The sequence below is a fragment of the Rhincodon typus genome, chromosome 4, assembly GCF_021869965.1.
Source record: "Rhincodon typus isolate 14 chromosome 4, sRhiTyp1.1, whole genome shotgun sequence".
NCBI lineage: Eukaryota > Metazoa > Chordata > Chondrichthyes > Orectolobiformes > Rhincodontidae > Rhincodon > Rhincodon typus.
In genome coordinates, this window is record NC_063335.1 from 27,432,254 (window position 1) to 27,457,533 (window position 25,280).

Sequence of the window (25,280 nt, forward strand, 5' to 3'; positions counted from 1 at the left end):
GAACAAAAACAAAGTTGCTGGAAAAGCTCAGTAGGTCTGGCAGTATCTGTGGAGGAGAAAACAGAGTTAACGTTTCGGGTCCGGTGACCCTTCCTCAGAACAGGAAGGGTGTTCCGGACCCGAAACTTTAACTCTGTTTTCTCCTCCACAGATGCTGCCAGACCTACTGAGCTTTTCCAGCAACTTTGTTTTTGTTCCTGATTTACAGCATCCGCAGTTCTTTTGGTTTTTAAAGAGCATTTAGAGAACTTGGACATAATGCTTAAACATTTCTCCAAAGTGGGGGTACGCCTTAGGAAGGAAAAATGTGTGTTACCAGGGCATCATCCAATTACACCCATTGGAAGATAAAGTGAGAGCAATGAAAGGTGCCCCAGCTCCCATAGCTGTACCAAAGCTTAGGTCTTTCCTTGCGTTGGTGAATTATTACAGAAAATTCGTACGTAACGGGCCTCCATCCTGGCACCTTTTCATTTGCTTTTGAAACAGGGTCAACGTTGGAAGTGGTCTTATAGCCGAGAAGCAGCTTTAACAGAAGTGAAGAAGCAGCTATCATCTCCAAGGGCAGCAGGTCTGGCAGCATGTGTGAAGAGAAAAATCAGAGTTAACGTTTCGGGTCCGGTGACCCTTTTTCAGAACTGTTCTGAACAAGGGTCACCGCACCCGAAAAGTTAACTCTGATTTTTTTCTTCACAGTTGCTGCCAGACCTGCTGAACTTTTCCAGCAACTTTGTTTTTGTTCCTGATTGACAGCATCCGTAGTTCTTTCGGTTTTTATCATCACTAAGGTGTTGGCACAGTACGATCCCAAGCAAAATGTGGTGTTGACATGTGATACCTCCCCGTACAGCTTATCGGTGGCCCAGCTCCAGTTCCACCAATACCTTTAAAGATGTAAATTTGTAATAGTAACAGACCACAAACCCCTGCTAGGCCACTTAAAGAGGACAGAACCGTGCCACCCATAGCTTCAGGTCAAATTCAGCAGTGGGCTGTTATTCTGATTTCGTACAATTACAAGTTGGAACACCGTCTGGGAGGCCAAGTGGCTAATGTGGATGTCTTGAGCTGCCTCCCACTGGCAGATACACCACCGGTGGTGCCACCACTAGAAAAGTCCGTTCTGGTTTGAAATTTTCTGGACACCCTTCCGGTCACAGCTGATAATAACAGACTGTGGACACAGAAAGATCCCATCCTGGCAAAACAGAAACAGCTGGTGGTGATGGGGGAATCAAAGGGCCATCACAACCACAACTGGAACTATTTTGAACCTGGAGAGACCAGATCATGTTGGAGGACGACATATTATTATGGCGAGCAAGAGTGATTGTGGCTGAACTCCACCAGGTCACCTAGGGGTTTCCAAAATAAAGATGTTGGTGACAAGTTATGTCTAGTGGCCAGGGCTGGATGCCAACATAGCTGCTTTGGTGGGACAGTGCCCGGAGTGCTAACAAGGACAAAAATTATCGCCAGCAGCTCTACTACATGCATTGGGGAATGACCAGGTAAACACTGGACTCAGTTACATGTCGACCATGCCAGTACTTTTGTGGACTCAATGTTCCTGATCGGCGTGCACACCCATCCAAAGTGGTTTGACATGCATAGCGTTCATTCGTCAAACACAGGGACAATGGTAGAAAATCTGTGCACATCTTTTGCGATACACGCAGCCTGATGGGACAATGTTCACTGCAGTGAGAAATCAGGAATGATTGAGGATAATGGAGGTGATGGATATACAGTTAGTGGTGCAGCATGAGCAGCAGAGATGGTGAGGTGTCCTCAGTGAGTGAGGAGGAAGTGCAGAGGGCAGGCAGGGTTAGTACTTTGGAAGGATGAGGTGGATTAGAGTTGTTGAGTGGACAAGATCCCTGCATTAGTGAATGCTGTCGTTCATGAACCTTGGAAAGAGGTGCGTGCATAGTGAGTAGTGGACCTCTGGTCTCAGGTCAGACCCCATTTGGAATATGGAGAGAAGTTTTGGGCCCTGTATCCAAGGAAGGATGTACTGATCTTGGAGGGGGTCCTGAGGAGGTTTACAAGAATGTCCTGGGGATGAAGGGCTTTATCGGTTGCGGACTCTGGGTCTGTACTCGATGGAGTTTAAAAGGATGTGAGGAAATCTAATTGAAACTTACAGAATGCTGAGAGGCCTGGATAGAGTGGACATGGAGAAGATGTTTTCACTTGTACGAGAGACTAGGACCCAGGGCCACAGCCTCAGAGTGAAGGGATGACCCTATAGAGCTGGGATGAGGAGGAATTTCTTCAGCAAAGGGTGCTGAATCTGTGCAACTCTGTTGAAGAAGGCTGTGGAGGCCAAGTCTTTGAATGTATTTAAGGGAGAGATAGATAGGTTCTTGATTGGTAAGGGGGTCAAAGGTTACAGGGAGAAGGCTGGAGAATGGGGGTGAGAAACATTCCAGCCATGATCGAATGACAGAGCAGATCCGATGGCCCAAACAGCCTAATTCTGCTTCTATATTTTATGGTCTTGAGAGCTGTGAGTGTGAGGTGAGAACATAAGAAATAGGAGCAAGAGTAGGCTATCTGGCCCATTGAGCTTGCTCCACCATTCAATAGGATCATGGCTGATCTTTTTGAGGACTCAACTTCATTTACCCACCCCCCTCCCCACTCCCCCCTTAATATCTTTGCTGTTCAAAAATCTATTTTGCCTAAAAATATTTAACAGGTAGCCTCAACTGCTTTATTAGGCAGGGAATTCCATCAATTCACAACCTTTTGGGTGAAGAAGCTCGTCCTCAACTCAGTCCTAAATCTGCTTCCCCTTTATTTTGAGGCTATGCCCCCTAGTTCCTAGTAACAGATTTGCAGAAGATGCTTGACCTTTCTTCCTGTGCTGCTGGGCATTCTGATTCCCCTTGGACACGGCACTGACCTGGACTTTAGTTTGTACAAAGGCTGGCCTGGTCTGAAGATGTGGCTGTCCACAGGAAACAAGAATCTGTCTTCTCTTTACCACTGGTACCTCCAGGTCCCTATCCTGCGGAGTGAGCTTTCCTTTCCTCAGGGCCAGGACCTTGGGGATAACTGTCAAACAGCATGGTGTGAGAGGCAGTTTCTGGCTTGCAGTGTCTGAACCTGGCGCTAAAGCATGGGGCCATTGGTGTGAACACTGAAACGTCCCAGCAGTGCAGAGCACTTCTGTGCTGTTTCCTGACAAAGATGCCCAGTTATAGCTATTGAGGTGAAAGCAGAAAATTACGTGAACAAGACTGTTCAGAGCCATGGTGGACCGCGCAACATAAATCTCACTCAACAAAACATTTAAATAGAAAGTGGGAAACTGCACCTGGTCTTTATTGGATGGACAATCTTTCAGGTTAATAAAAACAAAAGGACTGCAGATGCTGCAAATCAGGAACAAAAACATAAATTGCTGGAAAAAACATTAAAAGGTCTGGCAGCAACAGTGGAGAGAAATCAGAGCTAACGTTTTGGGTTGAGTGACCCTTCCTCAGAACTGTTGATGACTCCAAAATGCCTATTTACTTTTCCTTTAAAATGACTGTGTTTCTTAACTCTCAACTACTTACCACTTAACCCACAACTGAATTACGAAACAGTTTAATTAAATAAGCAATAAAAACCGAAAGAACTGTGGGTGCTGTAAATCGGAAATGAAAACAGAAAACTCTTGAGTTCTGAGGAAAGCTCACTAGACCCGAAATATGAACTCTCCACAGATGCTGCCAGACCTGCTGAGCTTTTCCAGCAATTTCTGTTTTTGTTAATTAAGTAAGCTCTGCATAAGGAAACAAAGCCATGGGAATCTCATGTTGAGGGAGCAAACACCTTTGTCACCATCAACATCACAGAGGCACAAACTTAAAAAAATGTTATTGAAGTGGCTGATATACAACATGTTTATGAGTGCCTGAATTTTCCACAGCTTCCAGATGTAGCACAGTGACTGAAAGCAGAAGTTATTTGGTATGTGACATGAATAACAGCTGAGGAGGATGTTGTTTTGGCTCCAATGACATTCCCAAACCTTGTCTGACTTGATTCCACCTGAACACCTCTATTATGAAATTACAGAAAGCTATTTATTACTTCCCTATATCAACTGGCAGTCAGAATTCTCAACATGCTTGGTCGTCCAGTTGGCCACCAGTGATAACATGCTGGTTATGTTACTGGATGAGTAATCCAGAGAATGTGAATTCAGATCCCACAATGGCAAATTGGAAGTTCTGAATTTAGTTCAGAAAATATAGAAATAAGCAGCTGTTATCAGTTTAAAAAAGAGTGACCACAGACATGTCAGACTGTTGTAAAAACCCAACTGATTCATACGTGTTCTTCTGGGAAAGCTACCTCCCATCTTTATCTGATCTGACCTCTATGTGATGCCAGACGCATTAATGTGTTTGACTCTTAACAGCCCTGACGACAGTTGGAACAAACTGCTGTGAGATAATGTCCATCAGGCCATTGTGAAGTGATTTTCCTAGCAAAAATCTGAAACTGAGAATGGACTTTTAAAAAATGCTGATTTCGATTATTTTTTATTTGATCTATGCCAATTAATTTCCAATTTCAAACTGGCTTACAAGTGCTGTAAAATATTGGTTATTTCAGTTGGCTGGACAGCTGGTTTGTGATGCAGAATGATGCCAACCATGTGGGTTCAGTTCCTGCACTAGCCAAGGTTACCATGAAGGACTGTCCTTCTCAATCTCCTGCCTCACCTCGGTGTGGTGACCCTCAGGGTAAACCACCACCAGTTAGCACGCACACGCTTTCTCTCTCTCAAACTCAATATGGTCTGATAAAGACGACGGTGACTTTAGCTACTTGTACAAGTGTTGTAATGCCCATCTGAAGCAGGTGATTTTTCAATTTCTAGTTTGCTAAGTACAACGCCATCTGAAACTAGGACACTCGCCTCAGCAGTCAGTCAGTGTTTGGATACATTTTCATCATAGTTTGCAGTGAAAAAGGAGATAAGTGAATCATGTGTTTTCTTGCCTGTGCATACAAGGTAACATATATTATTGCATCAGAGTGTACTCTCTGCTCCTATGATGCTGCTTGGCCTGCTGTGTTCATCCAGCCCTGCACCTTGTTGTCTCTATATATTATTGCATGCCTGCAGGTATCTAGTTTTTGGCAAGTGACATTTTTACATAAATCTATTTTGCCTAAACGTCTGTCCGCCTTTACTTTCAAAATGTCCACAGCGTTAGCAAACACTGTTCCTCGTTCTGTTTTTTTCCAGAGACAGGATCAAATCATTGATGATGCACTACCCAACAAGTAGTGAGGAAAAGTTCCCTCCCCATCCTTTCCCAGCTATAGAACAGAGAAGGTGGAGAGCTAGGAACAGTCCATTGGCACTTCTTTATGGCTGTAAATTGCAGGAAAGGAATGAAGTTTTAAAAAGTGGTGAAGAAATATGTGGTCCTTAATTGATAATGGTCTTTGCTGGCTGGGCATTAACACCACAAAGTGGCATGCTGTGGGAACATGAAGATTCAAATCTGGGCTTAGAAAATCATGTTCCTTTGCCTTCAACAAAAATATTATTCTTCATGACATAGTGACACAAACTAAATTAAGTACTTTCCTGTTTTAGGTCTGTAGAAGATCAAGAGAGACCTTTTGCTCTGGGAATGCAATTTGTTCTATTACGAACCCTTGGTAAGTGACTAGTATCTTGTGTCTCTCGAGTAGGTATAAATTCCTCACCATCCAAACCCTAAACACTGTGGCAGTGTCTATGGTTTGAAAATTAAAATCTTCTACAATTACAAGCTATTATTCTTACAGATAGCTGTGATCTGTCTACGTATTTGTTGGCTGACTATAGGGGCCCTCTTGTACAACCCCATCAAGGTGATCACCCCTTCTTGTTCCTGAATTTCACCCATATATCTTCACTGGATGATCCCTCAGAAATATCCAAAGTATAGCAGTAATGTTTTCCTTAATCAAAAAAAGCCACCCCCCCCACCCCAACTTTCTTGTAGCCTTTTCTATCCTTCCTGTAGCATTGTAAACTCCAGGACTTAGGTGACGCACAGGAGAAAGGTCAGCTGGCCAGGTGGGGTTATACTGGGGAGAGGATGAGGTGCATTCTTACACCGTCTGCAGCTGTAAATCAGAAGAGTGTGTGTGTGCGCATGTGTGTGTCTGTGTCTATGTGTGTGTCTGTGTCTGTGTTTGTGTGTGTGTGTGTCTGCATGCGTGTCTGTATGTCTCTCTGTGTCTGTGTGTATCCGCGTGTGTGTGTTGTGTGTCTGTGTCTTCGTGTGTGTCTGTGTGTGTCTGCATGTGTGTATGTGTGTTTACGTGTGTCTGTGTCTGTATGTCTGCATGTGTGTCAATGTCTGTGTGTATGTCTGTGTCTGTGCATGCATGTGTGTGTCTATGCATGTGTGGATGTCTGTGTGTATGTCTGTCCGTGTGTGTGTCTGTACGTGTCTTTGTGTCTGTCTGTGTGTGTCTGAGTGCGTGTCTGTGCGCGCATCTGTGCGCGTGTGCATGTGTGTGCGTGCATGTGTTCATGCGTGTGTGCATGTGTGCGTGCGTGTGTGTGTGGCTGGGTCAGTGGTATGTGAGAAGGAGGATGAGTATACCTGCTCTGCTGCTGCCCACCATTTCTGTGATGGCTGCTCCAGTGCTTTCAAGCAGCATCTCCTCCATTGGGCAGAGGATATGCTCTCATGCCTGTCCATCCTGACAGATGTTGCTTTCTCTAGCTGTAGGCAGCTATAGGGATAGGTTGAATATGCTGGGCCTATTCTCCCTGGAGCATCGGAGGCTGAGGTTTATAAAGTCATGAGGGGCATGGATAGGGCAAATAGCCATGGTCTTTCCCCCTGGGGTGGGGGAGTCCAAAGCTAATGGGCATAGGTTTAAGGTGAGAGGGGAAAGATATGAAAAGAATCTGAGGGGTAATTCTTTCACACAGAGAGATCTACGTGCATGGAATGAGCTGCTAGAGGAAATGATGGGGGCTGGTACAATTATATCATTTAAAAGGCATCTAGATGGGTATATGAATAGGAAGGATTTAGTGGGAAATGGGCTAAATGCTGGCAAATGGGACTAGATTAATTTAGAATATCTGTTTGGCTTGGACGAGTCAGACCGAAGGGTCTGATTCCGTGCTGTACAGCTCTATGAATCTATGTAGGTGCTTGGTGGGTGTTTCTTCCGTGTCTCTCTCTTAATTTAACCATGACCTTCCCATAATCCCTCAGCAGAGAAAGGAAAGTGTGGCAATGAGTGTTGTGCAATGTGTTTGGGTCGTCTGGCTGTTATCATTGAAGAGCTGACACCGTGCGTAGTCTGTGAGATGTGGGTGTGAGATTTACATCAGTGCTTATTGTGCGATGAAGCTGTGACAGACATTAGGTATGAATTGTGATTGATAATGGTTATTGAATGGAGTGGTGACTGAGCTCCTGGTGATGTTAACGGCATTGGAAGATGCTGAGTTTGACTGCTCATGAAAGGTCACCGAACTTCTTTCGACACTACATCCAGGTCTTCAGAACTAGGTTCATGACAGGAACCACAACCAATTTCTGCCTTTGCAAAGTTTCTGCGGAAAGTTTGCAAGTCCCTTATAGCTAGGGAGCCTCTCTTTCCTGTCACCTGCTACCACAACATCACCATCGCAGCTTTGAGTAGGCTTCCTCCCCAGTGGTGACAAAATTCAGTGCTCCTTTTGCTGCAACTGGTTCCTGAAGTTTCCCCAGTCAGATTGTCGCTGTATTTTAAGCGGTTCAGCCTGTGTGCTGCTCAGGTGTACAAATGTGGGTTACACAGACACTGAGCAGAGTGTTGGCTGTATGGAACAGTCATGTAATCCAGCAAATGGCATGACGTTTGCGTTTTTGAGCAGTGGCTAATTGTGGCCAAAATTTGTATAATCCGACAAGCTGCTGAGTAGAAGAAGTTATAGATACGTATTAGCCATGAGTTTGGGCATGCCAATTGTGCCACCATCTGTCAACATGCTGTATTGCATGCTGTATTGCACCCTGTGAATAGAAGTTTTACTTCTTTCATTCCTGACTCTGTTATGGCCCATCCCTAGTTGAGTTGGAGAAGTGATGTTGTAGTGGTAATGTCACTGGTTTGGTAATCCAGACTCTCAGGCTCTGGTGAACATAGGTTCAATATCCCTCAGTAGCAAAATGTGACACTTGAATTCAATTAAGATCTGAAATAAGCAGCTATTCTAGTGGTGACTACAGGGGGTCCCTGATTTATGAACATGATCCTATAAATCTAATGATCTGAAATGCAAGCATTTCCTGTACTAGTTTGGTGGCAACGTTACACACTTTTCACTGCACTCCTGTAACTGAGTACACATGACAATAAAATCTTATGAACAGCTCCTTTATATTGTGCATTATGTTCTGACTTGCACACAAATTGATTTATGCACAGACTCCAGAACGGTCTGGGTCACTGCTTGTCAACACTCACCTGGGTCATCTAATGTCCGTTAGGGAAGAAAATCTATCATCCTTACCTGGTCTGGTCTACACATGACCAATATCAACTTGGCTCACTGACTATTTCCTTTTAAATTCATTCATAGCCTATGGACATTTCTTGAGGTTGGTTGGCTCACTGAGCTGGTTTGTTGTTCCGCAGACGTTTCGTTACCATGCTGGGTAACATTCTCAGTGCAGTCTCCGATGAAGTGTTGGTATGTTTTCCCGCCTGGTTTTAAACTCTGGAGTCTGTTGGGATGGATTGCCTCGCTTCCAGTTTTCCTTCGTAGTGGAGTGTATATGGGGTCGAGTTCTATGTGTTCATTAATGGCTTTCTTTGTGGAGTGCCAGGCTTCTAGGAATTCTCATGCCTGTCTCTGCTTAGCTTGTCCCGGGATTTTGGTGTTGTCCCAGTCGAATTGGTGGTTCTCCTTGTCCATGTGGATTGAGATCAGTGAGTATTAGTCGTGTCTTTTTGTAGCCAGTTAGTGTTCGTTTACCCTTATTGTTAGTTTCCTTCCTGTTTGTCCGATGTAGTGTTTCTCATAGTCTCTGCAGGGGATCTTGTAGATGACATTGGTCCTGTCTATGGGGGGGAGTGGGTCTTTAGTTCAGGTGAGCAGTTGTCGTAGGGATGATGTGGGCTTGTGTGCCACTCTGATGCCCAGCGGTCGTAGGAGTCTTGTGGTTAGTTCCGATGTGTTCCTGATGTAGGGTAGTGTGATGAGTGTGTCGGGGCGTGCAGTATCTTCCTGATGTTGTTCGTGTAGGCATCCTCTGACCCAGTTTTTTGAATATCCATTATCCTTGAAAACCTGGAAGAGGTATTCTTCTTCCTCTTGGCGTAGTTCCGTGTTGCTGCAGTGTGTTGTTGCCCTTTTAAATAGTGTTCGCACGCAGCTTCGTTTATGTGTGTTAGGATGGTTACTGTTGAAGTTCAGTACCTGGTCTGAGTGTGTGGCTTTTCTGTGTACTTTCGTTTGGAGTTCCCCATTTGTCTTGCGCTTTACCATGACGTCCAGGAAAGGGAACTGTTTGTTCTTCTCCTCCTCTCTGGTGAATTTTATTCCGGTGAGGGTGTTGTTTATAAGTTTGTGTGTCTCCTCTAGTTTGGTCCGTTTAATGGTGACAAAGGTGTCGTCCACATAGCGTATCCATAGTTTTGGTTGGATTTGCGGAAGGGCCGTCCTTTCTAGTCTTTGCATCACTGCCTTAGCTATGAGTCCAGAGATAGGTGATCCCATGGGTATCCCGTTGATTTGTTTGTATGGTTTGCCGTTGAAAGTGAAGTGGGTGGTGAGGCATAGGTCCAGTAGTTTGAGCATGTTGTCTGTGGAGATGGTTTCACTGGGGCCAAAACCTTATGGACATTTCTGGCTGGCATTTATTGCCCATTCCTAATTGTCACTTGAACTGACTGACCTGCTCAGAGGGCAGTTAAGTAGTAGCAACATTGCTGTTGGTCTGGAGTCACACTTAGGGAATGCGTAATAAATGCTGGCCTAGCCAGTGATATTTACATTCCTGGAATTAATGAAGTAAACAAAAGATGGTGGCTGGTCACCTTTTTGAACTGTTGCGGCCTTTATTGTGCAATGCTCTCAGATCCTGTTACTTGGGATGGTCCATGGTTTCAACCCAGTAAAGATGAAAGAGCAGTGCTGTGTGACTTAAGAGGACAGCTATTGTGTTCCATACACCTGCAGGCAGTGTTTCTGTAGGTGGCGAAGGTCACAGGAAGGTGCTGTTGAAGAGGTTTTAAGGAGTTGTTGCAGTGTAGATTGTGCACATTGCAGCCAAACTATGGTCAAGTTGGAAGGAGTGAATGTGTGGATGAGGAACTCCGGACTCAATGTTTTATAGCTGAAATAGTGGGCATCCAGCAATAACTAATATCTTCTTTTGTGCTAGGTTTGACACAAAAGCACGGAGGAGTTTTACTCCTACGTTTTAGGGCAGCACAGTGGCTCAGTGGTTTGACCCAGGGTTCAATTCCACCCACGGTCCGAACGTCTGCAAGTTAGGTGGATTGGCTGTGAAAAACGGGGGTGTTACAGGGATGGGGCTGGGTGGGATGCTGTTTAGAGGTTTAGTATGGGCCAAATGGCCTGCTTCCACACTGTAGGGATTCTGTGATTCTGATCCTTCTTTGACTTCCATTCTACTGAGACTTCTTGTTTCAAAGCTTGATCAAGTGCTGTCAATTCTCAGCTCAACCCTGGAGTTCAGCTGTTATTTATTTCCTCACTTGGATCAAATCATTAATGCAGTCTAAAGCTAAGTGGTGCTGACAGAACCCAAATTGAGCATTGCTGAACTGGGTCTCGATAAGTCAACAGCACTTTCCATTTCTTTGCTGATGTTTGAGTGTAGGCTTATGGATTGGAAGTTGGGGCGACTGGATTTCTCCTGCCTTTCATGGACAGGACATGTCAGAGTAATTTTCTGTTTTGAGTAACAGCCACTGTTGTAGGTGCCCTGGAGCAGCTTGCTTAGGGGAGTGACTAGTAATGGGATGCAGGTTTCCTGTGTGAAGGCTGTGATAGCCCATAGCGTTTGCTGCATTAATACGTTCCTTCTTATCAACTGGGTGAATGAATTGATGAAGATTGGTTTTTGTGTTGTGTGGATTTAGATCTTCGTTTGGATCATAAAACTGAGCTGAATTAGGCCATTCAGCCAGTTGATTATATGTATGATATATATGTTTCTCAACCCCATTTGCCTTGTAACTCTTGATCCCCTTACTAATCAAGAACTGACCTGTCTGTACCTTAAACACACAATGACTTAGCCTCCAAATCCTTCTGCGGCCGTGTGTTCCTGGGTGGCTCAATGGTTCGCACTGTTGCCTCACCAGGGACCTGGGTTTGATTCCACCCTTGGGCAACTGTCTGTGTGGAGTTTGCACGTAATCCCTGTGTCTGTATGGGTTTTCTCCGGGTGCTTCGCTTTCCTCCCACATTCTACAGATGTGCAGGTCAGGTGGACTGGCCATGGCAAATGCAGGATTATGGGGATTATCCCGAAGTTGGGTGGGATGCTCTTCAGAGGTTCAGCGTTGACTTGATGGACTGAATGGCCTCTATCTGCACTGTCGGGATGCACTTAATTATCCTAACATGAGATCAAGAATTACACATACAGAAAAAAGTAAAGCTTTGAACGTTTAGATGTTTGGACCTGAGTCAAATGTGTAAACATTTTTTGAAACAGTGGTTAAAGTTTTAGAACATGGATACAGGTTGGAATTCAGACCATAGAGCTGCTGGCTACAGAGGCAGGAAGCCCTCCAAATGGAGAGGGCAGCGTCTACAGGAAAGGAGATAGACAGCTTCATGGCATGGTGTAAAGACAACAATCTCTCCCTCAATGTCAGCAAAATGAAGGAGCTGGTCATCAGCTTCAGGAAGTGGAGTAGAGAACACACCCCTGTCTGTGCCAGTGGTGCTGCGGTAGAGGTGGTCAAGAGCTTCAAGTTCCTTGGAGTAAATATCGCCAACAATCTGTCCTTCCGTCTACATCAACACTACAGTCAAGAAAGCACCAACGCCACTACTTCCTCAGGAGACTAAGGAAATTCAGCATGTCCACCATGACTCTTATCAATTTTTATAGATGCACCATAGAAAGCATCCTATCTGGATGCATCCCGGCTTGGTACAGCAACTGCTCCCTCCAAGACCACTAGAAACTAAGAGAGTAAAACAGCCCGGTCCGTCATACAAACCAGTCTTTCCTCCACTGACTCCATCTATACTTCCCGCTACCTCGAGAAAGCAGCCAACATATTCAAAGATCCCTCCCACCCCGGTTATACTGTCTTCCACCCTCTTCCACTGGGCAGAAGATACAAAAGTTTGAAAACATGTACCAACAGATTTAAGAACAGCTTCTTCCCTGCTGTTATCCGACTAATGAACTGACCAATTATATATTAGAGTTGATCTTTCTCTGCACCTTCTCTGTAGCTGTAACACTATATTCTGCATTCTGTTCTATTACCCTGATGTACTTATGTAAGGTCTGATTTGTCTGGTCAGCATGCAAAACAACACTTTTCACTGTATCTCAGTACATTCAACAATAAGAAATCAAATCAAATCAAATTGAATGTAGCTTCCAAGGCAGCTGAAGAAGCAGCTCATGTGAGAAGGACAGTATCACAGATGGGTTGCTTTTTGGCCAGTGTCTGATTGAGTGACAATGTATCCTGATTTCTGCTGTGATGTTGTTTTCTCTATCTTCTCCTGCTGTGGTTGATACAGCTTAGCAGATAGCAGTTCTTGGATGTCAGGAATCAGGAAATCAGGGAAACAGAAAGGAGCACGGTTTGAAATGTACCAGCTGCAGAATGCCTCAGATGGCAGGATGAGGATGAGTTGGGCGATGAGAAGGGTAATGAAACTATCATATTGTCATCTTCAGTGTTCTCAATGACACTGGATCCCAGCTGTTGATGTCATGCAACCACACAGTTCCGACAACTGTTTTGCAACACAAACAACATAACAACATGAGTAAGCATAGAACCCAGACAATGTGTATATGTCTGTGATATGGTAGCCTTATCAGTAGTGTTGTGGATAAATTTCAAGACACCTGACTCACCAGAACTCACCTAACTGTGTTACATTACGTGGACTAATATATAAACTACAAACAGCATCACTCACTTCTGTATTCCAGACGGAAGATTCCACCAATAATGTGCACAAGGCTACTTTAGATCTGTCAGCACTCAATAATAAGTAAATAATAATTATGCAAGTAAGTTATTTCATAGCAAGAAATTCTACTGCGTTGTGTAAAGTGAATTATTGGGGTGTTTTGTGAAGAGTGATTCCACCCCCTTTGTTTCAGTGAAATGACATTCTTGTTGGTTTCTGCACAGGTCACATGCAGTTTATCAATGGACAGTGCTTCTGTTGTATAATCTTTGTCTAATTATATCCATCAAAATGGTCCAAGTTAAACTGAAAACTCCTTTGTGACTTAAGTATTGTCCAACTTTTCTGCTATTAATTAGTTTTATGTAATTTACTAAATAAATGGTTGTTACATTGTTAAATAAATTCCAAAACTTACAACTTTCCTGATATTTATATATTTCCAGTTAGCATCGACTGGTTGGACCAAAAGATCTGTTTCTGTGCTGTATGTCTCTATATGAATATAACCTGTTCTTTGCCTTACAGCTTACATTCCGACTCCAATCTACTTTGGGGCTGTGATTGATACGACCTGCATGCTTTGGCAACAGGAGTGTGGTGTTATTGGCTCCTGCTGGGAATATGATGTCACGTCATTCAGATTCGTCTACTTTGGACTGGCAGCTGGTCTCAAGTTTGTCGGTTTTATTTTCATCTTTGTAGCCTGGTATTCAATCAAACATAAAGAAGACCATTTGCAAAGGTGGAGACGTACAGCCTCACCCATAAGCACTGTCAGTGAGCTGATCAGTAACCCAGGGACCCAGCACAACTATGCACAGACTCGGTCATGTCCTACCTTTCAAACAAGGGCTGAAGACAATGAATATCAAACACAGTCTGGATCAGTCCAGTGCGTAGCACAGACATTTCCTGGGACACTCCAGGAGGCAGGAAGTTTTAAAGCCAAGAATACACTGGACGACATGACAGTTCAATATTGAGTGAATTCAACATTATGCCGCCTCGGGTATTTAGTTATTAAACACTGATGACGGTTTTGAAGTTTAGTTCTTTGACAAAAACAAAACACCCTTTGTGAAGTTTCTCCAGGTAAGCCACAGAACCTGTGCCTTTTTTAAATTTGAAATGGTGACATGCACCAAGCAGATAAACCAACCACAGTGTGCAGAAGGGCCAGATACCTCAACGAAATTAGAAATCTCAGATACCTTGTATCTTTTTAATCTTGTTATGGAGTGATCGTTTGCACTCGTGCTCTGAGTCAATTTTATGTCGGTATTTGGAGGAATAGGGAACAGAGACAATTGGTGAACATGTGGGGAGGTGAAAATAGAATCAGTGTAAGTGAGACATTTTTGTTCTGAGAAGCTTCCAAATAATTTTCAGTTAAATGCTATTCTTATCTGTTTGAGGTGATGTGTTAGAAATCTCTGCTTGTTCAAACTGTCAGCTATTACTGCTTCCACTGGGAATAACTTTCTAATACGGTGCTGGGACATAAAACTGCTGTTAAGGTGAGCAGGCCATGTTAGAAACTATCTGCCTGTCAACTCCATTGTGATTCCATAAGGTGTGACCGGTGTTACTCAATCAGCAAGTTGAAAACCTACCACAGTTCCTGACTTGGGCCTAATAAATTGCATGCAATAACCATTTTTAATGCAATTATTTAAAATCCTGAGAAACATTTTACAAGACATTATATTGTTAAATCTTATAAAACCAGAAGATATTGGAAAACTGAAAAGAAATTCAGAGTTTGACAGTCTTGCCCTGTACTCACAATATTCTCTGTTTTCGTTTTCAACATTTATAATGTGGACATGTCTTGTGCCTTCACAGGGTGGGCAGGAGGTTAAATGTCAGGTCTTACCAGTTTCCTCCCTTTGATAATTCAGTAGATGTTGTCATAATGACCCAGTTCTGAGAAGTAGCACCTAGATTCACAATAAGACATTAATGCTAATAAACTCTAGCATTCGGCATTCATGTGGCAACAGTTGGCACTGCCAAGACAAGCTGACACTGGAAACATTCAGAAACAGTTGGGAAAAATAAAACGTGTGGATGCTGTATGTAAAATATAAGAAAAACCTATAAGCATTGCAAATGAGACATAAAAACAAGGAACTTTGCAAATAGATAGCAAATTTGTCTGCATCTAAAAAGAAGAAAGAGGCACAAATCTTTCAGGTCCTCAAATATTATCTTTTGAATCCTGGCCTGTTTTGCATTTTGCATATCTCTCTGTATTTTACAGAGGTGGATATCATGTTTTCTATGGGAAACCAGCTAGTTACTTCCTGTGAACAAGACAAAGGATGCTAACTGTAAAGCTAAGTGAAAATGGGTGCAGGTTATTAAGCTGTGGCTAAGCTGCTCTGCTGTACCCACGTATGTAACCCATCTCATTGATGTCAACCCGATGTGAGACTTAGTTAAGCACAAGAGGAATCCCTGGAGCAAGCATTTCTGGGCTGTTCAAGTAGATTTCTGTTTCAAGTCTGACAGGTCAGCTTGGGAAACACATTGGGTGCAGTCACTGTTATAAAGGAGGGATCCTCCTCATGTTTAATATCTACTTGGAGATGTTTACTTGGAGCCAGGAAGAAAGCTTCGTGCAAGTTGTGATTATTTTTTCAGCAGGGATCCTTAAAAGGGATGTTTCCTGCACATCCCGCGAAATTTAACAGCAGGGAATTTGCATTTGTTCGACAGTTCTTGCAACAGAGAGGTTGGGCTGGATGCCAGATAAAAATATCAAAGGAGGCAAATGTCAGGAAAATTGGACATTGCTGGGGTCAATCTGCCCAAATGAATCACCATCATTGAGGAGGTATGTGTATTGTAGCAGGAGGTGGGGAATTGGGCCTCTGGGGCTCAGCTGGGAAACCTGGAAGTTGGTGGGAATAGGCTTGGATTTTGGAATTCTACATTTTTCCCTTCCCTCCAGGCTCCCCACACCTGCCCCGACTCCCTGCTCACTCCTCCTGTGAGTGTCTCATTCTAGCATAAAAATGGTGGCGATTTCCACAACATTGGCATTGGTTGCCCAAGGCATAGACTTGGACTCCCAAAGGCAGAAAAAGTGTAAATGTTTGGGGATGGGGTGGCCTGGATTGATACATGATATCTCTAGCCTCTAGACTGGTAAGGCACTGGAGTACCCATAGAAATCCAGTGCCCTGAAACTAACCTGAAACCTGTCTGGGTATAAGTCTGGGGTACTACAAATCTCTGGGTGTACAATGCCAATATGACTGCTAAGGTTATAGCCTGTGCATTTCCAGAGGCACCAGGGTGAATGTTGCTACAGGTTTATTTTCCAACCTGGGCGTTCCCCACCGGGAGGGGTCTGGGAAGTATCTTTATTCACAGAGTCATAGAGATATACAGCACAGAAACAGACACTTCCGTCCAACACGTCACGCTGACTAGATATTCTAAACTGATCTAGTCCCATTTACCAGCATTTGGCCCATGTCCCTCTCAACCCTTCTCATTCATATACTCATCCAGATGCTTTTTAAATGTTGTAATTGTACCAGCCTCCACCAATTCCTCTGGCAGCTTATTCCATACACAGACCACCCTCTGCATGAAAATGTTACCCTTTAGGTCCCTTTTAAATTGTTCCGCTCTCACCTCAAACCTATGCCCTCTAGTTTTGGACTCCCCTACCCTGGGAATAAGACCCCTTCGATATTCACCCTATCTATGCCCATCATGATTTCATAAACTTCTATGAGGTCACCCCTTAGCCTCATATATTCCAGGGAAAATAGCACCAGCCTATTCAGCCTCTCCCTATAGCTCAAACCCTGGCAACATCCTTGTAAATCATTTCTGTAACCTCTCAAGTTTAACAACATCATTCCTGTAGAAGGGCATCCAGAATTGTATGCAGTATTCTAAAAGTGGCCTCACCAATGTCCTGGACAGCTGCAACATGACCTCCCAACTCCTACACTCAACGTTCAATTTATTCAGGTTAGCAGCTGACACTTGCAGCACCTCCACTGACAATTTGTTCTTTTTAAAAGAGAAATTTCAGGCCACTGGTTCAGAAAGTAGTGCCAGGATGGTGTGTTGGTGTGACAGTGGCGTTGGCTGGAGTGGGTGGGGTGATGTGGGCAAGTGATATTGTCTTGTGAGGGAGCCTTGCTCCTCCAGTCTCCATTGGAAATTCTTTTTGATTTTGTGTTTTAAAATTCACCACTTTTCACTGAAGGAAGCAAAGCAGAGCAATGCCAACTCCTGCTCTGCTTTAGGATGCCTAATTTCCCACAGGGACCCAAAAACAGATTATGGTCCCTTCATTTACATCTATTTTAAGTAGGTTCGAGGCCAGCCAAGATAGCTCAGTTTGAACACTTGACTGGGGATTTAAAGGCTCCTGGTTCAATCCAAAATTTCAGGAGTCAGTGTGATTGTTTAAGTGTCTTGTGGCACACTGGCAGTGTCCATGTTTCTGGGCCATTAGTACCAGGTTCAGGTCGCACATAAGGGTAGCATGGCTATGTAGGTGTGTCAGAACTCATCCAAGCAGGTTGATTTAAAACAAAATCAGGTCAGACCTTATTCCCTAAAATTGCCACGGTTGTGCTTCATTCATTTCTGTAAATAAGCTGCAGCAACATTCAAGTCCATCCCCTGTGTCTTGAATAAATACTGGGTGGTCACAGAGCCATGTTACTGATGAACTCTGCAATATTTTTACAGTGAGCATTAACAGGTTTGAAGTATTTTTCCAGCTAAAGTGAATGGCATTTTCATTGATTTCTTAACAATATTTATGATTTGTTGACTTGAGTAATGCACCAGTTCATTTTAATATGATTTAGACAGCTGCATTGTGTGTTTACAAACAAACAAGGAAATGGTTTGTCAGGAATTATGACACAAAGTCAGCTTTCTTAGAAACGGTCATTGTTTATGTTAACAGATTGGCATGGGCAAATTAACACCTTTTATCCATTACCTTAACACAGCTGTCAATGTGTTTATTTCAAATAGTTTGAAATCTCTCACTGAAGAATGTCATAAGAACATAAGATAATATGTTACTCATTATTGGCTAATATTCCTATAGCAATTTCTAGATTAGATCAGGATCAGCTTTGGTTTTAGTCAGATTATTACTGACAGAATTGAGTAGCTAAGGTACCTATGAAAAATGCGCACAACAATATATCTTACAACTGTACTAAAAGTATACACTAAGGTCAGATTAAAAGCAAAACTCAAATTTTGCAAGAACTGGTATATATGTTTTTAGTCTCCTCTTGCAGCTATTTCAGTTAAGACACTACAGTCACTCTTGAAGTATGTCCACTGATAAATATATATAACCACTAGGTTTTTTCAGTTTTGTGCTAAACAGCTGTATTTTGTTAATTTTTAACTTGAATACAGAGCAAATGAAGTAGGATTTAATAAGAAATCTTGATTGCACTTAATAGCAGAGAAAATAATTGGATCAGAACTTGTAATATATTTCCAAAGTTCTTTTTATATAATTGCAATTCACTTTCTTTGTTATAAATCATATCTGATGCAGCAAACTTTGAAATACTTGAATATTGAAGCACTATATTGCATGCAAGTTCACTACTGTTTCATCTGCATGCACTTTTTAAGTTTGCTTTCCTTTCCAGGAAATGCCTGAACATATCTCATGCAGTATTACACACACTGTAATTCATCCAATGCAAAATGTTTCCAATGATTTCACATACCTATAGGACAATATTTAAATTGTATAATGTCATATTGGTGTGGTTTCTAAAGGTGAGATGGTTTTCATATTTCTAAACTTTAGATCTGATCTGTTCTGTAGAAGTCAGTTGGATGTTGTATAGGGAAGCCCATAGCAAGTAATTCAGGCAAAGCAGTACAGCAAATTAGGCTAGTGAGCTCAAAATGTATTTACTCCTTGCTGAGACTGTTAATTGAAGCAACTGTTAATACTCACAATTTCTCTTACAAGATTAATGACCCTTTTATTGTCAGTATATTTTTAAAGTTAATTTTTACGTTCCCTACCTTTTAATGCTTCTCTCCGCTCTCAATTCTACAAAGTCCTCTTTGCTGTGTTATCCTTTCCTGTCTTTTCTAGCATATCAATGCGAGAAATCTGGCCTTTTCCTTTGAGTTCAAAAGTATTTTAAATAAGAATGTAATAACTTGAATAAAGTGTGTGTATATATTTTGACCAATAGCACAGCCTGTCACTCAGGGCAATCTATTCATGGATAAACATCTGACATTATATCCTCTTGAGACTGCATATTCTATGAGCTGTGTTCAACAGAAGCTCTTTTGTACAAATACTGTAGTTAATAATCAAAATAGATAAACAAACAGTGACATAATTATGCTAATAGAAAATCCTAAAGTGGTTCTGCTTTTACTGTGTGGAGAGCAGAATGTTTCTGATCGGAAATTCACAAATTAATTTGATTGTATCCAGGTTGAATGAGTGATGGTTTGCAGTATGATAAATCCCTAAAATTAATGCAACTCTACTTTTGTGGTCAGGTTCTAAAGTGAAAGACTGTGTAATTAGCACTGGCGCAAAGTAGTTGCTCAAAGCAGGTGATTACTGCTACAGATGCTTATTATTATGAGTTATACTGTATTTCAGATAGCTCACTTAAATTTACTTAGGAGCTTTTTGTAGAAATTATTTTTTTTGGAAAATACGATGAAAGTTAGAACACTTCACAGACTGCACTCCTTGGCCTAACAACAGATGCCTAGGATTAAATATGCCAGAATTCCAAAGTATCCTTTTCCACAGTGTTAGCTATCAACTTATTTTTGCCAACTTTGCTTTGCAAATGTTATATCTTCCCTGCTATTCCAAAGGTGGTGATTCCTTGCTAGGATTTAATGGGTGCTTGTTCCTGTCAGATACATCACCCAATTATTCATGTGTGTGTATTGGCAGTGAGCATTGGTCCATTACTGAACAAGTCAAGCTCATTCTGACTTAGTATTTTCAGCAAGGGACGCAGGATAGCAGGCAGGGCTTGGAACACTTCTCTCACTGACAGCATTCGATAAACTTTACTGTCTTCTTGGCTGAAATCAGGTAATCAAGCACACACTGTAATCCTCAGATAGTCACTGGATTAAGAACAAAACGAATAGAAGCAGTAAAGATCTATTGAGTGCAGGTGAATGCAATTCTTGTACAATGTTTGGAGTGGGCATTTTAACCAAACACATACCTCTACCAGCAGCGTCAACAGCCCCCTTCCACAGGTGGGTCCAATGGGAACAGGGATCGACTTGTATTTTTCAAAACAATGTTTAAAACAATCGCATCAATTGTACTGGATGTATATGCGGTGTGCTTGTCACGAACAAAGAAGTGACTGATATAAGTCCATTTGTTTTTGGAGTATACTGTAGTCAATATTTAAGTTTTCTAAATAATTGGTTTATTGATAATGTATTTATTTCAAAGACTGTAATAATGACTGTTGTAAAGCCTTTAATTGCTTTCTTTTGTTATCAGGAACATCTGTAAACATCATGTTCATTAACAACCTGTTTACATGAAATACTTGATATGTTGTCAATAAAACACAACTGATCGCATTATTGGAGCATCTTGAATTAAACAATGGAAAACTGAAAGGATTTTCAATTTGTGTTTTATGCATGTGACAGAAATAATTAGCATGTGTCTTTTGAATCTGAACACAGTTGGAAAATTTGATATTGCATTAATAATATAGAAATATAGAACTGTTTTCCAGTTACCAAGTTTATCAAACAGATGTATGTCTCTTAAAGATGCCATGGAACTGTTTCAAATAACAGGTGAGTACTTAAGGGTAGCCTGGCAATATTAACTCTCAATCATTATCAGCAAATCGGAATATCTGATTGTTATTACTTTGCATTAGTAAGAGCTTGTTGACTACAGATTTGATACTGCTTTCCCACATCTGAGTAGTGGCAACATTTCAAAAGTCCTTATGGACTGTAAAGCACCTAGAGCGATCCTGAGGTCATGAAGAGTGCTGTATTAACTGAAGTCACTTTATTTTAAAAATTAAGTTTATGGAATCTGTTAAAATAACAAAATCAAAGGTAAGTTGTTGGTGAAGCTTGCTGTTAGCTCTTAAACAGGTCATGACAACCCTTCTATTCTCCCATTGTGACATAGGCCAGAGATGATAGTCACCAGGGAAGCAAAATAAATAGTTAATAAAAATTAAAAGAATTGCAGATGCTGTAAATCAGAAACCTCAGCAGAGATTGTTGGAAAAGGCCTGGCTGTATCTGTGGAGAGAAATCAGAGTTAACGTTTTGTGTGAAGTGACCCTTCCTCCTGTTCACTCGAACTGAAATGTTAACTCAAGATTTCTCTCCACAGATGCTGCCAGACCTGCTGAGCTTTTCTTGCAATCTCTATTTTTGTTTCAAAATAAATAGTTGTTATTTTGCATTCCAATGGGTTCTGGTACCGCTGGATATAATACATGAATACAAGAACAGAGATGTACTGCTGAGGCTGAATAAGGTCCGAAATCAAACGACACCAGGCTATATTTGAAATCACAAGCTTTCGGAGTCTTACTCCTCCTCCAACTGATGGTGTCGTTTGATTTCTGACCTTGTCCACCCCAGTCCAACATCGGCACCTCCACATCGAGGCTGTATAAGGCTGTGGTCAGAACGCATTTGGAATATTGTTTAGTGCCCCATACCTAAGAAAGGATGTACTGGCATTGGAGGGAATCCAGAGGAAGTTTACAAGAGCGATCTCAGGGTTGGAGTGCTGGTCATATGAGGAGCGGTTGAGGACTCTGGGTCTACACTCAAAGGAGTTTAGAAGGATGAAGGGGGATCTCATTGAAACTTACAAAATACCGAGAGGCCTGGATAGAACGGATGTGGAGAAGATATTTTCCCTAGAAGGAGAGACTAGGAGCTGAGAGTACAGCCTCAAGTGAAGGGACAACCCTTTGGAACTGAGCTGAGGAGGAAGTTCATAAGCCAGAGGGTGTGAATCTGTGGAACTCATTGCCACAGAAGGTTGTGGAGGCCAAGTCATTGAGTATTTTTAAGACAGAAGTAGAAATGTTCTTGATCAGTAAAGGGATCAGGGGTTATGGGAGAAGGCAGGAGAATGGGGTTGAGAAACATTTCTACCATGATCAAATGGCAGAGAAGACTTGATGGGCTGAAAGGCTTAATTCTGCACCTGTGTCATGGTTTTATGGAAAATAGTGCAATCCCAGTGGTAGGAGAGATTATTAAAGTACTTTGCAAGTTCAGGTTTTAATTTTCTTTCTTTGACAGAATCATACTGTTCATAATGGATTAGGAAAGCCAATCAGCCCATTTTTTTGTTCTTGGCGTGGCTTTTTCAACAAAGGACCAACCAGTGCCTAACTAATCAAAGCTGGTATTTTCAAACAAAAACAGAAATTGCTGGAGAAACTCAGCAGGTCTGGCAGCATCTGTGGACAGAGAAACAGTTAAAGTTTAGAATCCAGTGAATCTTCTTCATGTTCTGAATAATCTATGAGGAGTTGTGGGCCATAAGCAGCAGCTACTTGTATTCAGCTACAATCTGGAACGTCATGGCTGGGTTGCTTGTGGTGCATTGGTCGTGTTGCTACTTCTGAACCTATGTCCAAGGTCAGTTTATCTTACCAAATTCTCCAAGCAATGAGGTTCATGACTGCCTCTCCCATCAGCTGACCCAAATGCAGCCCAAACCAAACCCCAGACTAACTTCTAAAGTTACTTTCTCCTGAGGTGAACATGCAAAGCCATAAATCCTCCCACTCCCTGCCTCAAGTGGTGATCATCTAGGCCACCATGAGAGCTGATTGTCTGTCTGTAGTTGAGGATTTTGCCTTTGAGATGGATCTTGAGTGTCCATTTCCTTTGTCCTGTGGAGGGGGCATTGGGTTGAAGAGAAAGCTACTGATGTTGCTGCTGATGCTGGAATGGAATGTTCTCCTGCCTGTCCGCAGAGCTGAAGGCTAGCAGCCACGATCATGCAGCTGAAAATGTGCAAAGTGGTATACAGGGAAATGTATTCCATGAACTTGGCAATCACCTGTTAGGCTGTGATTAAAAAAAGAAAGCAGTGATTGTGCTCTCTGAGAGTATAAGAACCTCTGGCCTGTCCGTAGCTGTGGTTCTGCAGTGTCACTGAGCAGAAGTTCCAACACTGTGGTTCAATGAAGCAGTTTCATTCTGTTGTGCACTTACCTGGATGACTCTGGAGAGGCACAGATGCAGCTTAGAAGCTGTGTGCTGTTCAGAAAGAAGGAATGCATTGTTGAAAAGGGTCTTAATTGCCTTTTTAGTTACATTGGTTGCTTTTGAGCTGGACTTACAGAACTCACCCTGGGGATGTGTTGTGATTGGAACCATGGTCAGGGGGTGGATCTCATTGCCTGAGATCCTTGATTGGGGTTATTAACTTGAGCCAATCAGAGAGCCCTGGCTAACAGATATAAACAGGAGATTCAGAAGGCTTTGATCTGGTTGGTCACAGCCCATGGATAATGCACATGTAAATAAAGGGTGACTCGGTGACAGGATACCTGCCTCTGTGCAGTTATTTTAAGATGATATAGGGATCCCACTTTGGTGTTGACTTCTGGGACCTTCTTCCCCCATCACAGGATCTGAAACCTGCCTGAATAAATTCCGCTCACAGCTTTTAGTCTGACTTGAATTACTTTTTCCCTTTATCTCCACAAACCTGTGTCAACAAATACAGATTAATTCACAAATGTTAAAGGAAACTTATGGACAGCTAAGAGTTAGAGCAGCAGTGATCTAAATGACAGTCGTAAGCCATGTATCTCCTAACTTATGTCTCATCTTGAAAGGTTGGGAGAAGAGAAAGTTTGAGCCAATGAATATGAGGAGTTTCTTACACAAAAGACCAAATTTTTAACTCATTGCAGGGTATTATAATCATACATACACTGTCGTGAACGTTCCTGTGTTTTTAATTCAGTTCTGACTCTGGCACCTTTTGCACTTTGTATTTCTAATGACAATTATGTTCTCACAGAAGGATTAAGCATTGTGGTTTAATCACTGCAAGTTTATCCAGAAACACGCAACGTGTAATTGCCAGTAAATAGTGTGGCCAACGTTGATTACAGACAAAAATAACGCACTGATACAAATTTTTACCCTTGGAACAAAATATCAAGAACTGCACTTAGTCGGACGTCTTTCAGCGATCCACATGTACATTGGCTTAGGAGTGTATGATGTTGTCAATGCATAATAAAAACAAAAATCTGTGACCACTGTAAAACCTACAGAGATTATACAAACCTTCATGCAAATAAACCTAGGGGTTGTGCTAAAAAGGCTTTTAAACTATCAACAGCTTTATCAAAACAGTGACATATCAAGTAAATTGTAAGTACTTTTACCTATGTTTTACTCATAATGGGACACCATATTCAAGAAAAAGTGCTTGCAAATGCAATTAATGTGAAATCTCATTAAAAGTGCATCTTATTACAGGTGCACTCAATGTTGTCAAGCTAAAAGTGACAGATAATTCTTGCCCCTCAGCCAACAAAGCGAAATTGCAAAACATTTTCAGACATACAATATCCCTTTAAATATCATGTCCCATTATGTGTGCATGTGTGACAGCAAATGGGAAAATGTAATGAAATGAAAGAAAATACAGCACTTTGACTTCGCCTTGTTCCTTCATTAAAAAGAGATTCAAAACAGGCAAAGGTTAAAAAAAAGCAAAGGCAAAAATAACAATCCTAAAATATTTTAGAAAAAAAAGAACAACTGATAAGTAACAGCACATTACAGTGTGAAGAACACAGAATAAAAATTCCTTTACACATTACAGCTAAAATGATCAGCTCAAAAAAAAACTTACTGAGCCAATGCTCTGCACTGTTAATACATCCACACTTGGCAGCCAAATTCTGCAAATATTTTGTGAAGAATGATGAAAGTGCAAAAAACTTTGTAAGAAGAAAACACTGCTGTACTTATACATTGTTGATGGTGAATTAATGTGTACAATGAGGCTTTTTGGAATGGAAGTCTCACAATCATGAGACTCTCTGTACTAGTG

At 42.0% G+C, this 25,280-nt stretch overlaps 1 protein-coding gene across 1 annotated transcript in view; it reads left to right on the forward strand.

The window, feature by feature from the left end:
* LOC109910929 (solute carrier organic anion transporter family member 5A1) overlaps positions 1-14,151 on the forward strand; it is a 163,579-nt gene extending 149,428 nt beyond the window's left edge. The window contains exons 8-9 of the mRNA XM_048596111.1: positions 5,615-5,679; positions 13,694-14,151. Of these exons, the coding sequence (XP_048452068.1) occupies positions 5,615-5,679; positions 13,694-14,151 (523 nt within the window). The remainder of the gene's footprint in view (positions 1-5,614; positions 5,680-13,693) is intronic.
* The last annotated feature ends 11,129 nt before the right edge of the window (positions 14,152-25,280 follow it).